The sequence below is a fragment of the Erinaceus europaeus genome, chromosome 21 (genome assembly GCF_950295315.1).
Source record: "Erinaceus europaeus chromosome 21, mEriEur2.1, whole genome shotgun sequence".
Classification (NCBI taxonomy): domain Eukaryota; kingdom Metazoa; phylum Chordata; class Mammalia; order Eulipotyphla; family Erinaceidae; genus Erinaceus; species Erinaceus europaeus.
The window spans coordinates 11,927,223-11,944,582 of NC_080182.1; the positions used below are offsets into that span (position 1 = coordinate 11,927,223).

General features: G+C 42.4%; 1 protein-coding gene across 1 annotated transcript in view; it reads left to right on the forward strand.

Annotated features, from left to right (window-relative positions):
* The window catches only part of SCN11A (sodium voltage-gated channel alpha subunit 11), a 101,021-nt gene extending 86,641 nt beyond the window's left edge, over positions 1–14,380 (forward strand). The window contains exons 27-29 of the mRNA XM_060180409.1: positions 1,683–1,783; positions 8,853–9,123; positions 13,028–14,380. Of these exons, the coding sequence (XP_060036392.1) occupies positions 1,683–1,783; positions 8,853–9,123; positions 13,028–14,043 (1,388 nt within the window). The 3' untranslated portion in view covers positions 14,044–14,380. The remainder of the gene's footprint in view (positions 1–1,682; positions 1,784–8,852; positions 9,124–13,027) is intronic.
* Positions 14,381–17,360: the final 2,980 nt, after the last annotated feature.

Genomic DNA, 17,360 nt, shown 5'->3' on the forward strand with positions numbered 1-17,360 from the left:
CTCTCCCTCTCTATCTCCCCTCCTCTAAATTTCTCTGTCTCTATCCAATAAAAATAAGATTTAAAAATTTAAAAAGGGACTAATACAAAAATTGTAGCAATTGCTACAATTAGTGATTCTCAGATTAATATGGGGATCTTGGTATAAAGCTACTGCTTCCCCCACCCACCCAACGATTCTCTTTTGGTTATTAAAATCTCAAATTCTAGTACTTACGAAGTCGTCTGGGGCAGGGTGATGGTGTAGTTGGTTGAGCGCACACATTACAGCGCACAAGGACCTCAGTTTGAGCCCCTGGTCCCCACCCGCAGGGTGAAAACTTCACAAGTGGTGAAGCAGGCCTGCAGGTGTTTCTCTGTCTCTCTCCCTCTCTTATCTCCTCCTTCCCTCTCAAATTTCTGGCTGTCTCTATTCAATAAATAAATATAATTAAAAGTAAAACTTAAAAAAAAGTCATCCAATCTTACTTCACACCTACCATGTCCTCCAAGCTGATTATAGTGTCTTATTTTTAATCTCTCTTGATTTTCCACATCACAGATATTTAATTTTGTGCAAGTGGAGTCTCATTTTTAAAAGAAACTGTTCCATGTTTATTTAAAATCTCTAGGCATTTTGTCCTCTCTATAATTTTTTCAGGAATGAAGCTCTTAGTTCGTTTTTCTATTTTCTTGCTTGGTCAGGAGTGAGAATATTTAAAATTCCTTACTTCCTTTTATGACAGTGGCTCTGTATACATTTTATTAAATTGCAGTGGTAGAGGCATGAACACATTTATGTTTAGGAGAATTTTAATGACCACTTTTTGTGTACAATTTATTGGTTTTTTTATTGTTGTTGTTGTTACTGATTTCTCTTTGCTCCATTCTGATTTTGATTTGTGCAATCTGAAATATATTTAATTCTTGTAAAGATTCTGTGAATATTTACAAATAATGTTTTAAAGAATCTTCTTTTTATTAACTTTATTTATTTATTGGATAGAGACAGCCATAAATCAAGAGGAAGGGGGTAGTAGAGAGGGAGAGAGACAGAGAGACACCTGCAGCCCTGCTTCACCACTCACAGAGCTTTTCCCCCTGCAGGTGGGAACCAGGGGCTTGAACCCGAGTCCTTGCACATTGTGGCATGCCACCACCCAACCCCTATAAATAATTTTTTATCTTTGTTTATATCATAAAAAGTGAACTGATTAAAATCATTTTATTTTCACCTTATTCCTTAATTGAAGCACTGATTTAATAAGTTCTCTCTGAATCAAGCCTCTTTTACTTCCTATTAGAATTTTGGGGACTGTTGGTAGAAATGTTACATAACTTTAGAACTACTACTAAAAAATTCAGAAATTGTCTTCATAAAGTTGTTAATCAGCTCTCAGGCTGGGCGGTGGTGCACCCATGTGCAAGGACCCAGGTTCAAACCCCCGCTCCCCACCTGCAGGGGAAGAGCTACACAATGAAGCAGGGCTGCAGGTGTGTGTCTCTCTCTTCCCCTCTACCTCCACCCCTCTTGATTTCTCTCTGTTCTATCAAATAAAATAGAAAGAGAAGAGTGGGGGGGAACAAGTGGCCACCAAGAACAATAGTGCTGACACCAAGCCCCTGTGGTGACCCTAGTGGCAGGAAGAAGAAGAAACAAAGAAAATAAATAATAATAATCTCTCATCTTCTCCATATACTTAGGTGGCCAAGACATTTTTTTGACTGAAGAGCAGAAGAAATACTATAATGCAATGAAAAAATTAGGATCCAAAAAACCTCAGAAGCCCATTCCAAGGCCTCTGGTAAGAGAAATTGGTTAATTTGAAATATATGTATCTGTTAGGAAATATGAGAAACACAGTATTTACAATGTAGTCTCCATTATCTTTAAATTTGCAATCTTTATTGAAGATACAGGGCTCAAGTTCTTAGAAAAAAAAAAAACTAGAGTGTTCTGGTAGGTGGCACAGTGGATAAAGCACTGGACTCTCAAGCATGATGTCCTGAGTTCAATCCCTGGCAGCACATGTACCAGAGTCATGTCTGATTCTTTCTCTCACTCCTTTCTCATAAATAAATAAATAAATAAATAAATAAATAAATAAATAAATAAAATCTTAGGGAAAAAATTAGACATTCAGATAATTCAATGGCAAGCATTTGGGCAACAACTGAATCTTTCTCTTTTATGAATGTGCAGTATGTGTATTGTACGTAACCACTGCAATGACATGAACTTAGTTGGTTTTAAAATATATTTGTAGAGGGCAGGCAGTAGTGCAGCAGGTTAAGCGCAAATGGCGCGAAATATAAAGATTGGTGCAAAGATTCCGGTTCAAGCCTCCAGCTTGAATGAGGAAAAAAATGGCCTCTAGGAGCTGTGGATTCTTAGTGTAGACACCAAGCCCCAGAGATTACCCTAGAGGCATTTTTACTTCACAGGTGTTTAAGGTGAACTTTCTATATCAGGAGTTGACAAACTTTTTCTGTAAAAGATAAGACTGTAAATGTTGTAAGCTTTGAAAACCTTGTGAGTTGGACCACCTATTTCCATTCTGCTGCTGCAGCACAGACACAGAGCCCACAGAAGACTTGGACCAGCCTGTTGACTGTGTTCTCAGACAGTTGACTGCAAACACGAAAATTTGGATTTCTTGTCAAAATGGTATTTTTTTGTTTCTCCTTAAACATTAACCATTATAAAATCCATTCTAAGCTCACAAGCTATATGAAAAACAGGCAGTAGGACAGATTTGGCCAACAGGTAACAATCTGATAATTCACACTCTCTGTGAATCTTGACTTAGCAGGTACAACAGGACAAAACAGAAGTAGCGTGTGGCAGTGCCCAGGACTTATATGCAAGAGCTCCCAGGGTCAATTCCTGCGGCCATCCATAGCCAGAGCTGAGTGGTGCTCTGGTCATAAGAACAATAATAAAGTACAAAAATCATAGTATTATTGTACATTCTAGAGTGACATAGACTATTTTTGCTCATTCACACTTCAGATAACATATTCTTAATATTCATCTATCTAGATATTCAGGCTCAACTGAAAGACTCCCTGGTGTTTTTTCTTCCTTTCACTGTGATTCGCTAGAGAACAACCTTAAAAGAATTTCTCTGACTTCCCAGGTGCTTTCTCCAGACTACTTGTTAAAAGATTTAGAGCTCCCAGATCCAAGTTTGAAAAACACCAACTTAGTAGCTTATTAGAATCCCTCAAGTGTTGTATCTATCTGTCGTCTTATATCCCTGATTTTCCCTCAGTGACATTATTCTGTCACAGTTTTAATGCATGTTGGTATTAATGCTATTGAACTCTGTGTCTGCCTTCCAGCTCTTCTGAATAACAAGCTTATACCTCTACCAGCTCTTGGATGCCCTATTAGTACTGCAAATTGAATGTGTTGAGAGAGAGAGAGAGAGAGAGAGAGGAGAAGAAGAAGAAGGAGGAGGAGGAGGAGGAGGAGGAGGAGAATAAAGAAGGGGAAGAAGAAGAAGAGAGAGAAGGAGAGAGAGAGAGAGAGAAGGAGAGAGAGAGAGAGAGAGGAAGAGAGGAAGAGGAGGAAGAAGTGGAGGAGGAGAAAAAAAAGAGAGGAGGAGGAAGGCAGACTCAGCCTCTACCTCAACACAGCTCCTTCCCTGCTTCTGGTTGGCTGGATGACTGTGTCAACCAGAAAGAAGGGGTAGGACAATATCAGCTTGAACTTTCCCATAGCCCTTGCCATTTAAATACCTTCTGACTCTTGCTTCTACTTTCATATTAATTTTTACGTCTTTTTCCACTGTTACCAGCACAATTTTTGTCTTTTTCTTGGATCATCGTAACAGATACCTGGAGCACTAAAAGAATTCTTAGGGGACATACCAGATTTTTTTTTAACAAATGAAAAAGCTGATTTTTTTTTCCTGATTTTTTAAAATTTTTATTTATGAGAAGGAAACACTGACCAAAACCATAGGATTAGAGGGGTACAACTCCACACAGTTCCCACCACCAGATCCCCGTATCCCATCCCCTCCCCTGATAGCTTTCCTATTCTTTATCCCTCTAGGAATATGGACCCAGGGTCATTATGGGATGCAGAAGGTGGGAGGTCTGGCTTCTGTAATTGCTTCCCCACAGAACATGGGCGTTGATAGGCCAATCCATACTCATAGCCTCTCTCTCTCTTTCCCTAATGGGGCGGGGCTCTAGGGGAAGCGGAGCTCAAGGACACATTGGTGGGGTCTTCTGCCCAGGGAAGTCTGGTTGGCATCATGGTAGCATCTGGAACCTGGTGGCTGAAAAGAGAGTTAACATATAAAGCCAAACAAATTGTTGACTAATCATGTACCTAAAGGCTGGAATAGTGCAGATGAAGAGTTGGGGGGGTCTCTGTTTGGTAGATAGTTAGTAGGCCTATTTTACTTATATTCCAAAGGACCCATGACTATACTAGATTTTTCCTCCCTGAACCTGACCTCTGATATGCAGGTGGATCCAAGTTATTGTCTGGGGAGACGATGTCAAAGCTGATTTTTTGTGAAGGACATAAGTATCTCTATAGGTCAAGTAGGTGAGACCCAAATGTTCTTAATGATTCCTGCACCATGTACCACCAACTAACACAGAAGCTTTTAGTGCAGAGAACTTGGGGAAAGAGCAAAGGAGCCAGGTGACATGACACAGGTTCTTCTGTCTCCAAAAAGAAAAAAGGGGATGTTAGTAAGAAGGAGAGTTACCAGAACAGGGTATCTGAGATTGGACATTGGGAAAAACTCAGCCATGAGGTTGCTCCAGGCACAATCATTATGGTGGACTCTATAATCTATATTGAATTCTCTTTATTTTTTGTTGTTATTGAACTGAGACAGAAACTGAGAGGGTGGGAGGGATAGAGAGGGAGACAGAGATACTCCTGCAGCCCTACTTCACCACTTGTGAAGCTTTCCCCCTGCAGGTGGGGACTAGGGACTTGAACCTGGGCCCTTGTGCACTGTAATGTGTATGTTTAATCAGGTGCACCACTGCCTGGCCCCTATATTGATTTTTGCATCTCCAATTTTCATGGTTCCTAGAAAGACAGTCTCAGTGTTTAATCAAAGAAAGTCAAAAGAGGGAGTCAGGTGGTAGCACAGCGGGTTAAGCACATGTGGCACAAAGTGCAAGGACCGGCCTAAGGATCCCAGTTCGAGCCCCTGGCTCCCTACCTGCAGGTGGTGAAGCAGGTCTGCAGGTGTCTGTCTTTCTCTCTCCCTCTCTGTCTCCTCTCTCTCTATTTTTCTCTGTCCTATCCAACAACAATGACATCAATAACAACAATAATAACTATAACAATAAAACAACAAGAACAACAAAAGGAAATAAATATCAAAAAAGTTTTAAAAAAAAAGAAAAAAAGTCGAAAGAATAAAATAAGTAGTTTCCATCAGGGTCAGGGAGGCAGCACAGGGGTAGTGCTCAAGGCTTTTTCAGTCCTGAGTCCCCAAAGACCCTAGGTTAAATCTCTGACACGTCTCTCATATGCTAGAACTTAGCAGTTTTCTGGTCTCTATCTTATGAAATATATATATATATATATATATATATATATATATATATATGCTTAAAAGGGGGTAACAGAGAAGGAGAGAGACAGACACCTGCAACCCTGTTCCACACTCACAAAGCTTTTTACCTGCAGGTGGGGACTGGGGGCATGAACCTGCATACTTGTGCATTTAACCAGGTGCACCACTGCCAGACCCCTGGGCCAAAATTCTTTATGGGGAGCAGAAGATAGGAGTTTTGGCTTCTGTAATTGCTTGTCTGCTGGATGTGGACATTGGCAGGTGGATCCATACCCCCAACCTGTTTCTATCTTTCCCTAGTGGGGCAGGGCACTGGCAAGGTGGTGCAGTTGTCTGTTCAGGAAAATCAGAATGGAATCATAGAAGCATCTGTAACTTAGTATATGAAAGCAGGACAAGATGTTTAATAAACAGGAACCAGAAAGTAGGAATAGAGCAGATGAGAAGTACAGTTTTCCCATAAATTCTATAGTTATTTGAGCACAATTTTATGGAGAACCTGTAATAGAGGTTACTTGTCCGATGTCTTGTTTTGTGAATTTTCTCAAACATAGAGATTAAGCATAAATTAACAACTTCTGACAAAAGCTGTGAACGATCATGATTCAAGGTTTCTCTGTAATGCAACAGGAACTTCATTCGATTTTGTGGCATACAATTATTTCAGGATAATAACAAGAAAGTATTAAACTTCTACGAAGCTCCACATAATTCTAGAACATATATAATAATGTTTAAATACATGTTTAAAAAAGATTAAACATTTTCCTTACATGACAGCATTTCCCATGAAGTACTTTTGTTTGTTTGTTTGTTTTGCTTTTTGCCACTAGGGTTATTGCTGAGTTTCAGTGTCAGCACGATTTCTCATTTTTTTTTTTTTGTTGTTTGTTTGTTTTCTTTTGATAGAGACAGAAAGATTGAGAAAGAGGGGGAGTTAGAGAGGGAGAGAGAAAAAGAGACACTCGCAGCACTGCTTCACCATTGGTGAAGCTTCCCTGCTGCAGGTAGAGGAAGATAGGGGCCTTGAACCCAGGTGCATGTGCACTGTAATGTGTGTCCTCTACCACCTGACCCCATGAAGTCTAAAATATACCAAAATAAAATATACCAAATAAAATCCATATGAATTTCTCTTCCTACCAAGAGAACAATGATTATAGGATATTTAAGGAGCTCTTGTAAGCCTCCACCTACTTTTCCTCCCACCAGTCAAACACAAATTTTATACTCAAATTTTTAATTTGAGTTTTGTCACAGATATTTAAACATCAAGAACATTTATAGAGAAAACTATGAAGCAATACTTAATGGCCCATTTAATTAAAGTGACAAGGACTTCAAAAGTCATCAAAGGAATATGAAAGGAAACTTTCATAGTCGCTAAAACTTAAGGTCTTTTAAAATTAAATCTAGAGACAACATCACGGTTCTGCAGAAGACTCATGCCTGAGGGCCTGAGGCCCCAGGTCCAGTCCCAGAGCTGTGCCGTTTTCTCTGTCTCTCATTAAAATAAATAAAATAACTAAGACTAGGAGGATAAGGGAGACTAAGCATCAGTAACACAACAGACTTCCATGCCTGAGGCACCAGAGGTCCCAGGTTCAATCCCTGCACCACCAAAAGCCAGAGCTGCACGGTGCTCCAGTTTAAAAAAAAAAAGATATAAAATTAAGATTAGGTTTATTTAAAGGAATCAAGGGCCTAGTTGTAAACATTAACATAAGGTACATGAAGTTATTTTGATAACACATTTAATTTCTGTTTTTTTCAAGTATTATCTTTATTTATTTATTGGATAGAGACAGAAATCAAGAAGGAACGGGGAGATAGAGAGGGAGAGCAGCCCTGCTTCAAGTGATGGGGTGCAGGTGGAGACCAGGGACTTGAACCTGGATCCTCGTACACTGTGATGTGTGCACTCAACCAGGTGTGCCACCACCTGACCCCTTTAATATCTGTTTTCTAGGCAATTTACGATATACAGTCTATTAGTTGACTTCATTCTTTTACCAGTTTTTACCTAAAAGAGAAACAAAATCTTTCTTCTTAGTTCCCATTAACTTTCCCTGGAGAGGGAGAAAGGAATCCTGACTTGGTAAAACATTTAACTTGCTTTCTGACTTCAGAGTCCCCATCTCTTCTCTCTGTTACCATCTCTAGACGTGAGTGGTTTCCTAGTCATTTGAGGGCCACTCATTGGGCACTCAAGTTGTGGAGCAGAAAAGAAATCATTCTCTACCCTCCTGGGCTCTTCAAGAATGGCCTAATAATCAATCATGTAACAGGCTGATGGGAGAAAAAAAAATAAAGGGGGTTCTATTATTTTATTTGCAGAGGTACATATGAAAGAGACCAGAGATGCTATGACTCCCCTTTGATTTACAATTTCTTTACATAGAAAAATATGTGGCCATCCTGTTGAGTGATGATATGCTACAAAACAATCTAATAAACATTTTATAAAGTAACCAATGTGGAGTCAAGAATGCCATCCAATAGTAATATCCAAGTTTTTTTACTTAAAAAGTTTCACACTAAGAATGAAGTAGTGCTTCACAACGGTTAAAGGTGTGAAGTCATTTCACTACACACGGTAGATCATGCATGCAAACTTGAATTTGAGCCTGTCTCAGAGCAGTGAGCACAGACTCACTGTAAGCACTTTGGCTGTCTATGTAGAAGCCAACATGTAAAGATACAACCAATAATAAATGATGCTTTCCTGTTCCCATTTCTTCTCATCGTCTTGGAATCTTGTTTAGCCTTTCTTCAAGTAACAACAACAACAAAAAAAAAATAGAAAATTGACTTCCAAGAATTATTTGAAACAGTGCAAGTATAAGTACGTTTAAGGTTTGATTATTCAGAACTGACAAATGGAGCCTTGGAAGTGCTCATTCATTTTGTCCAGCTTTATAGTGTGAACAGGTATCTTCTGGAATAGTATTATTGAAGTTCAGATATAGAGGTGGATAAATACAGAAACCAGTTAAATGATTAAATCCCACACAAGATGTTGCATTTTGTAAAGCACCCATGACATCAGAGTTATGTTGTTACTAAGAAATTTTATTTAAAATGGTATTTAATCTATAACCCTGGCTGCTTAAAAATCAGTTATCTAATTAAATTTACATGGAAAAATGTGTTCAAGGTCTGCTTTCCCTTTAAAAGGGCCTGCAAAATTTCAGGAAACTGCTGGAACAAATAGAGAACAAATTGTGTTGTATGAATATGTCTCTTTCATGGGTATGATTTCATTGTCACGACTCCAAGTAATCGGTGATTTCTTTCCTTGTTTTCCTCTTAGAACAAATTCCAGGGCCATGTGTTTGACATTGTCACAAGCCAGTTCTTTGACATCCTCATCATCAGCCTCATTGTCCTCAACATGATCTGCATGATGGCTGAATCGCACAGACAGTCTCTAGCCATGAAGGACACCCTTGAAAATCTAAACTTGCTTTTTGTGGTCATCTTTACAATTGAGTGTCTCATCAAGATCTTTGCTCTGAGGCAGTACTACTTCACCAATGGCTGGAATTTATTTGATTGTGTGGTCGTGGTCCTTTCTATTGTTAGTAAGTAAAAAAGCTACAACCAGAAGAGCTCTAATCTGAGAGCCAGAAGTAAACTTAGAAATCCTATCATTTGGAAGCATGTTCAAATTACCCACAAAGCAGCAAATAAGGCTTAAAGTGGTTTCTGAAAACCAGACAGGTGTTCTAATGCCATTCTCTGCTGGGAGGTTGCTAGGAGATAGAGTAATTTTCTTTTCTTTGACTGTCTACACAATTGAAATGGAGTTAAAAGATTATGTGGATCATTTGTTCAATTGAAATCAGCAAAATTCAGATGACTCCAACTTTTCATGGGGGTACGTGGTTTACCAAAGTAAGTCCGTCAAAATTCTGGTTTTTTTTCTGTGCAACTTTAAGCCCTAATATACATTGTGTAGTAGTAGTTGTGGTGGTTGTTTTTGCCTCCAGGGTTATAGCTGGGACTTGGTGCCAACACTACGAATCCACTGCTCCTGGCAGCCATCTCTTCTATTTTATTGGACAGGACAGAGAAAAATTGAGAGGGTGGGGGGAGATAGGGAGAGAGACAGGTGAACACCTGCAGACCTCCTTCATCGCTTGCGAAGTGGCCCCCCCTGCAGGTGGAGAGTGGGGGCTTGTTGGTGTGCTTCTGGATTCTGCTTGTGAGACCTTCTGTTTTTATCATCACATGGGTTCGCTTGTGTTGCTTGCGATGTGTTCTGTTTGCACGTCCACTGTTGGCTGGGCACCCCCCTGCCTCCGGGACATTGGTTTGGTCTCCTCCTCTCCCCCCCCTCGCTGGTTCATGCTTTTTCCTTCTCCCCGCCCCCTAGCTTACATATTTCCTTTGTTTCTGACTCTTCTGGAGGAGAGAGATGCAGGACAGAATTGTGTTGTGATTAGAAGAGATTAGTTTTTTTGAACTACATCCCCGCTCGTGAATAAAGATTGAACTGCATTCTCAGCTCAGCCATGAGTCCCTGGTCGTCTCTGTCTCCTGCCTGCGAAGCTAATCCGGCAGGGGCTCCAACGCAGATTTTGCATGTGCGCTTAACTCGATGCACCAGCACTTGGCCTCCTATTGTGTAGGATTTTTTTTGTTGTTGTTTCATTTTTTTGTCTCCAGGTTATTGCTGGGGCTTGGTGCCTGCACCATGAATCCACATCTCCTGGAGGCTATTTTTTTCCCCTTTTGTTGCCCTTGTTGTTTTATCGTTGTTGTGGTTATTATTATTGTTGTTATTGATGCCATTGTTGTTGGATAGAGCAAAGAGAAATAGAGAGACGAGGGGAATACAGAGAGGGGGAGAGAAAGACAGACACCTGCAGACCTGCTTCACCGCCTGTGAAGCGACTCCCCTGCAGGTGGGGAGCCAGGGGCTCTAAACTGGGATCCTTGCGGGACCTTGTGCTTCACACCATGTGCACTTAATCCAGTGCGCCATGGCCCGGTCCCTGAAGCTGAAGAATCTTCTTCTTTTTCTTTCCTTCCTTCCTTCCTTCCTTCCTTCCTTCCTTCCTTCCTTCCTTCTTTCCTTCCTTCCTTTCTTTTCTTTTTTCTTTTCTTTTCTTTTCTTTTCTTTTTGAGTTTCTTTTCTTTTAAATTTATTTATACAATAAAAAATATCAACAAGACCATGGATAAGAGGGATACAATTCCACACAATCCCCACTACCAGAGTTCTATATACCATCCCCTTCCTTGAAAGCTTCCCTATTCTTTTTCTCTCTGGGAGCATGGACCTAGGATCATCATGGGGTGCAGAAGGCGGAAGGTCTGGCTTCTATAATTGTTTCTCTGCTGGACATGGGTGTTTTGGAAAGTGGATCCATACTCCCAGCCTATTTCTATCTTTCTCTAGTGGTGTAGGGCTCTGGGGAGGTGAGGTTCCAGGACACATTGGTGAGGTCATTTGCCCAGGAAAATCAGGTTGGTGTTACGGTAGCATCTGCAACTTTGTGGCTGAAAAGCATTAAAATATAAAGCAAAACAAACTTTAATAATCAGGAACCTAAAGGCTAGAATAGAGCAGATGATATTTAGGGTCTCCATTTTGGAAAAAGCTAGTAGCTCTATTTTAGGTATATTCCAAAGGGCCCATGACTTTTCTAATTTTTGCCCGAGCCTGACAACTAACATACAGGTGGACCAAAGGTATTGTCTAGGGAGATGGTGGCAGAGTTGGAAATAGTACTAGAAAGTTGGATTAGGGAAGAGAATAGCTCCTAAATATGGGAAAAATATATAAATATTGTTAACTGTAAACCCCATCGATTTGATTTGGGACCCATATTCAGTGCAGGAGCCTGTATAGCCTCTGCATCTCTGTAGGTCTGAGCTCGCATTCTGTGGTCATGACTAGGAACATTCCAGGCTGCATTAATTTTAGGACCCATCTTCCTGGAGTGGTAGAGAATGTTGCCCAACCCCTCTTTGGAGAGTGGAACATTCTCTACCACTGTTAATCTACATTGAGGGCAAGGTTCTATAGGGGCCCACAAAGGGGTCCCTTATGTTGTTTCTGATGGAGATGACCAGTGGCAGTGGTGACAGGGACCTGTTAGAGGTCCAGGCCCATCATGTCTGTGTGGGAATCCATACAGTACTGGTGATGGGTTGACCTGGTAGTAACCTAAAGAGCCATCATTAAAGTATTCTGGTCTCTTGCCTTTATCTGAAGCTGAGGAAACTTAAAGAACCCTTCCTTCAGCCTGCAGAGATCAAATCATTCCTTCCAGGTTGGGCAGCACCAGGTGTCACATAATTTGGGGGGATATCTGACTTTTGTCCTTTGAAAAACTGCCAGGCAATTGCAGTTGCACTCTCTAACATTTTACTCCAATGAGAGCTGCAGTCCACATGCTAAGTCAGATCCTGTGGGCAGCATAGTTTTATGCCTTTGCCTGTGCACCTGCCATCCAACACTTAGCACCCAAGTGCTTTATCAAGCTCTCACAGAATAACAGAGTGAATGTGGTCAAAGGAGTTAGCCATCCAGATTGGATAGTAGGATTTAAAGAGCGAAGAAAGATAAATTAATTAAACATCGGGCCACTGTACACAGAACTGAGCTCAGAGACAGAACAGATCACGATAGGCTTACTTAGTCAAAAAAGGGGCAGAGAGGAGGAAAGGAGGCTATCCATAGGGCGGATGGACCTGAAAGGGTGCATGTACTCCTGTTGTTGCTGAATTAGTCTTAGTAAATTCCACTTTCCAACAGGGATGGCTTCCCAATTACAAACGAGCTAAACTTTCATTGTCACCATCAGGCAGCCGGGAAAGTATACCGTCAGCTAGTTCTCTTTAACTGTTAGGTGATGGCAGATCATTTTGGATGCCATCCGCTTCTGATAACCTTAGAGGACCCCCAGAACAAGAGCAAGGCCATGCCTACACAAGGCAAGCATGTTCCAGCCACTCTGCAGTGTTGGGTTCAGAATGTGAATCGAGTAAAGCCTGTATCACTGGCCTGCACAGCAAGCAAAGAGCTGTTTGTACGCACCTCTGCTTGAGATGTCACTTCCGCCATTGCTAAAGAAGCTGATAGGGTATTTCTGATTTAGTTACTTACTCGGGAATCCTTAGAATGGACATATTGATAAACATATTGATATGAGAGGTCAGTGGCAGGTTTAGCCCAGAAATGAGATCTCCAAACAACCATCTCCCTCTCCCCATCCTCCTCACCTACAGCAGACGCTGTTAAGATCCCTCTATAAAGGGACATTCTGTCCCATCTAAAGTTTCTCCTAAAAGTGTGTGGCCCTTGGCCCGATAGATATTTTCTGAGCTCTTGGTAAGAAACATTTTAGCTCTGTGGGTAAATGACGAAGTATTGGTAAAAGCGGGTCCTACTAACATTCCAAGGCAGGAGAGACAAAACTGGCCCTGAAAACAGTGCGCCTGTTGAACTTAATCAGTCCTTCTCCTCCTTCCAAGGTTTAATGGTTTCTGCTTTGGAAAAACAAAGCCAGATTCGCTTTCCTCCGACACTCTTCAGGATCGTCCGCTTGGTTCGGATCGGCCGCATCTTGAGACTTGTGCGAGCAGCTCGGGGAATCCGGACTCTGCTCTTTGCACTGATGATGTCCCTCCCATCTCTGTTCAACATCGGTCTCTTGCTCTTCCTGATCATGTTCATCTACGCCATCTTTGGCATGAACTGTTTTCAACACACCCCCGCAGCAGATGGCATCGATGAGATATTCAACTTCGAAACTTTCTCGAGCAGCATGCTCTGCCTCTTCCAGATAACCACCTCCGCCGGCTGGGACGGTCTCCTCAGGCCCATGTTGAAACCCTGTCAGGCTGACTCGAAATGCAGCCCCCCTGCCATAGCCATCGCCTACTTTGTCAGCTACATCATCATCTCTTTTCTCATCGTCGTCAACATGTACATTGCTGTGATTCTAGAGAATTTCAACATAGCCACCGAAGAGAGTGAGGAGCCTTTGGGTGAAGACGACTTTGACATATTCTATGAAGTCTGGGAAAAGTTTGACCCGGAAGCAACCCAGTTCATCAGCTACTCTGCCCTTTCTGATTTTGCGGATGCCCTTCCCGAGCCCCTGCGGGTGGCAAAACCAAATCGATTTCAGTTTCTAGTAATGGACTTGCCCGTGGTGAGCGGGGATCGCCTCCACTGCATGGATATTCTCTTCGCTTTCACCACGAGGGTGCTTGGTGACTCCAGCGGGCTGGATAGCATGAAAGCCATGATGGAAGAGAAGTTCATGGAAGCCAACCCTTTCACCAAGTTGTACGAGCCTATCATCACCACCACCAAAAGGATGGAAGAAGAAAAGTGTGCTGTTGTCATTCAAAAGGCAATTCGCAGATACATAGAGATGACCAAGTGTCACATGGACAACAGGCCTCGTGTCGTCCTCCAGACACTCTGCAACGGTGACTTGCCCAGCTCGGGGGTGACTGAGGGTAAAGTCCACTATGACTGAGCCCCTCAGACTCACCCCTACCTCATACTCTTGTCGCCAGCCCTTGTGCTGCTGGGGGCTCAGTGCCTAACCACGCGACAGACTTTCTGAACTGCTGGATCTGTGTTCTGGCTAGAAGATGCCATATTTCAATGTTCACATCCAATGACTCGTGCAGAGAGAGGGGATAAGACCAACTGGCGAATAGCCACTGGTACTATTGTAATAAGAGAGAAGACACTAGACAGAGCTGTAGGGGACACACTAATATTAAGATTGCAACAGTTCAAATTTCATGAAAACATAATAAGAAACAGACTAAATAAAAATTTGAAATTATGCTTTTCCACATGCTTCTAGGTCCATTATCCTTTGTTTAATGCTTTTCCCAATACAAGCATGTAGTTTATCACTTAGTGCTATTTTGCATGCAAAATCTGACACTAAATAAAAGATTATTGCAGATAGTTTTTATCAACATTAAAAGATTTCGGGTTTATTTCACACTTTAAGGCATGATCTTGATTGTCTGTTACCACCCTGTCTTCCACCAACTCATATATAATCTCATATATATTCTGCTCTTTTACCAGTAGAATTATATTACTTGGAAAAGTACAGCCCTTTGTTTCTAATTAAAAATCAATAGTAGTGATATGCTGAGAAGAGTATAATATTCAACCCTTCAGGGGGTCTTGAGTTGTGGCATTTACTGTCATCTATTATGAAGACATCATGGTTGATTTTTTCCTCCCACTATCTGGTTTATAATACAATTGTTGGTACATGGGTACAACTTGTCATCTTCCTGTGAAAGATATCTGCAAAGCACTCCCTTTCCAACCTAGGTCCCTTCCCACCATGCACGAGGATTCCAAAGCCCCTCCATCCTTGGCTGTGTGTTGTTTTCTCCGGGCTGGCTTCACGGGCAGGTAACAGACGACCAGAAACACACGGCTGAGCTGAGAATGCAGTTTAATCTTTATTCACGAGCGGGCAAACAGTCCCACACCTAATCACCACACCATGTGCTCCTCCATCTTTCTCCTCCAGCGACAGAGTCCCGAACTCAGGACTTCCGTAGGCTAGGGGGCAGGGAGAAGGGAGAAGCACGAAACTAGCAAGGGCTAAACCAAATCTCCCGGAGGCAGAGGGGGAGTGAGAACAAACCAATGTAACAGAAAAGACCATGTAAATAGACCACAGTGTCAAACAATGTAACAGAAGCAGAACTAGATCCCAGAAGCAGAACTAGAAGCATACCAACAGCTGTGGTCCAGTGTGCCACGCCCAGCCCAGGCTTCGCATTGTGCTTTCCTCTGGCCTTTTCTCTCAAGCTCCACTTATGAGTGTGATCAGCCAGTGTCTGTGCTTTTCTTTTGGCTTATCCCACTTAATATGATGACTTCAAGTTCTACCATCATGATTGATTTTACACTTCAGATGTTACTGAAAGTGGAATGGGGAAAGAGATGTTACAGTCAGTTCTTGTGAGATGGCCCTCGCTGACTCTGGCATGCCATTGGCTAGGACCAATAACAAAGTTCCTTGATTCTTCTTAAAAGACCTGCAATGGCACCTTTGCTGAAGATATCCCACTTATTGCAACACCTAGAGCCCAGGGTGTGAGTGATCTTAAGACATTCTGGTAAGTCAGTGATCTTTTGACAAAACACACATGAATTCTGGATCAATGCCTACACGAAAGAACCTATGTCGTGGTAACACAGAGCTAGAGAAAACTTTGTAGGCGTATAATCCTCTGCCTCAGGAAGGCCAAGGCGTTCACATGACTGACAGCATCTTGGCATCAGAGATCAGACTTCTTCTTTTTTTTAAATATTATTTATTCCCTTTTGTTGCCCTTGTTTTATTGTTGTAGTTATTATTGATGTCGTTGTTGGATAGGACAGAGAGAAATCTGGAGAGGAGAAGACAGAGAGGAGGAGAGAAAGACAGACACCTGCAGACCTGCTTCACCGCCTGTTCTCCGCTTGTGAAGCGACTCCCCTGCAGGTGGGGAGCCGGGGGCTGGAACCGGGATCCTCATGCTGGTCCTTGTGCTTTGTGCCACATGTGCTTAACCCGCTGCTCTACCGCCCGACTCCCAAGATGAGGCTTCTGTCCTCCTCATCACTGTCCAGTGGAGGGAAGACCAGAAGTGGGTATCACAATGAGTTCTAAGAGTGGTCATTTCCACTGTGCACATGACCTAACTGTGACTCAAAGTCTTCATGTACAGGGCCTATGCTTCCTGAGGGTTTTGGGTTTTTTTGCCTCCAGGGTTATTGCTGGGGCTCAATACCTGCACTACGAATCCACTGCTGCTGGGGGCCAATTTTTTCCCTTTTGTTGCCCTTGTTGTTTATCGTTGTTGTTATTATTGCTGTCATTGTTGTTGTATAGGGCAGAAAGAATCTGAGAGAGAAGGAGAAGACAGAGGGGAAGAGAAAGATAGACACCTGCAGACCTGCTTCACCACCTGTAAAGTGAACACCCTGCAGGTGGGGAGCCGGGGCTCAAACCTGGGTCCTTACACGGTCCTTGTGCTTCCTGCCATGTGCACTTAACCCACTGTTACCTCACGGTCTCTGCTTCCTGAGTTTTCGTTTCTTTGTTTTTATATTTATTCGTGGTTTAATATTGGCTTAAATTGAGAGGGGACAGGGAGAGACACCTGCAGCCCCTGCTTCACCACTAGTGAAGCTTTCCCCCTACAGGCGGGGACCAGGGCCTTGAACCTGGGTCCTTGTGCACTGTAATGTGTGCTCTTAGCCAGATGTACCACCGCCTGGCTCCTAAACTGCTGGGATGGTGCCACAGTGCACAACCCTCCCATGCAGGGCTGTGTCAGCCTCATGGAAATCATCGATTCTAAAGCTACACCAGTTCTTCTTGAGGCTTCCCAGAAGATACCTCTGATTATGACTTCTGGGGGTTTTCCAGACCCCTACCAGCTTTTCTGAAAAAGAAAGAAAGAAAGAAAAAAGATGATTGACCACCATCCTTTGTAAAAATGTGTCCTGGTTGGAGGCAGAGAAAGTTCTGGAAGGATATAGTCTTGCCCATCCAGATAACAACTCCAGGGCTGGAGTGTGATCTGTCCTGTGAAGAGGTTTGAGCCTTCCCCAGTCTGTACAGTCACATGCCTCCCTCCATGATACACACACACACACACACACACACACACACACACACACACACGCTGAATTCCTGGGCTGGAGAGCACACTGGGATCTGCTAGGCTTTAGCAAGCTCTTAATACAATACACGTCCGGGGGCTACAGAGAAGCAGCAGCTGTGTTTCACACTCCTCAGTCAACTAGGAATAGCAAAGA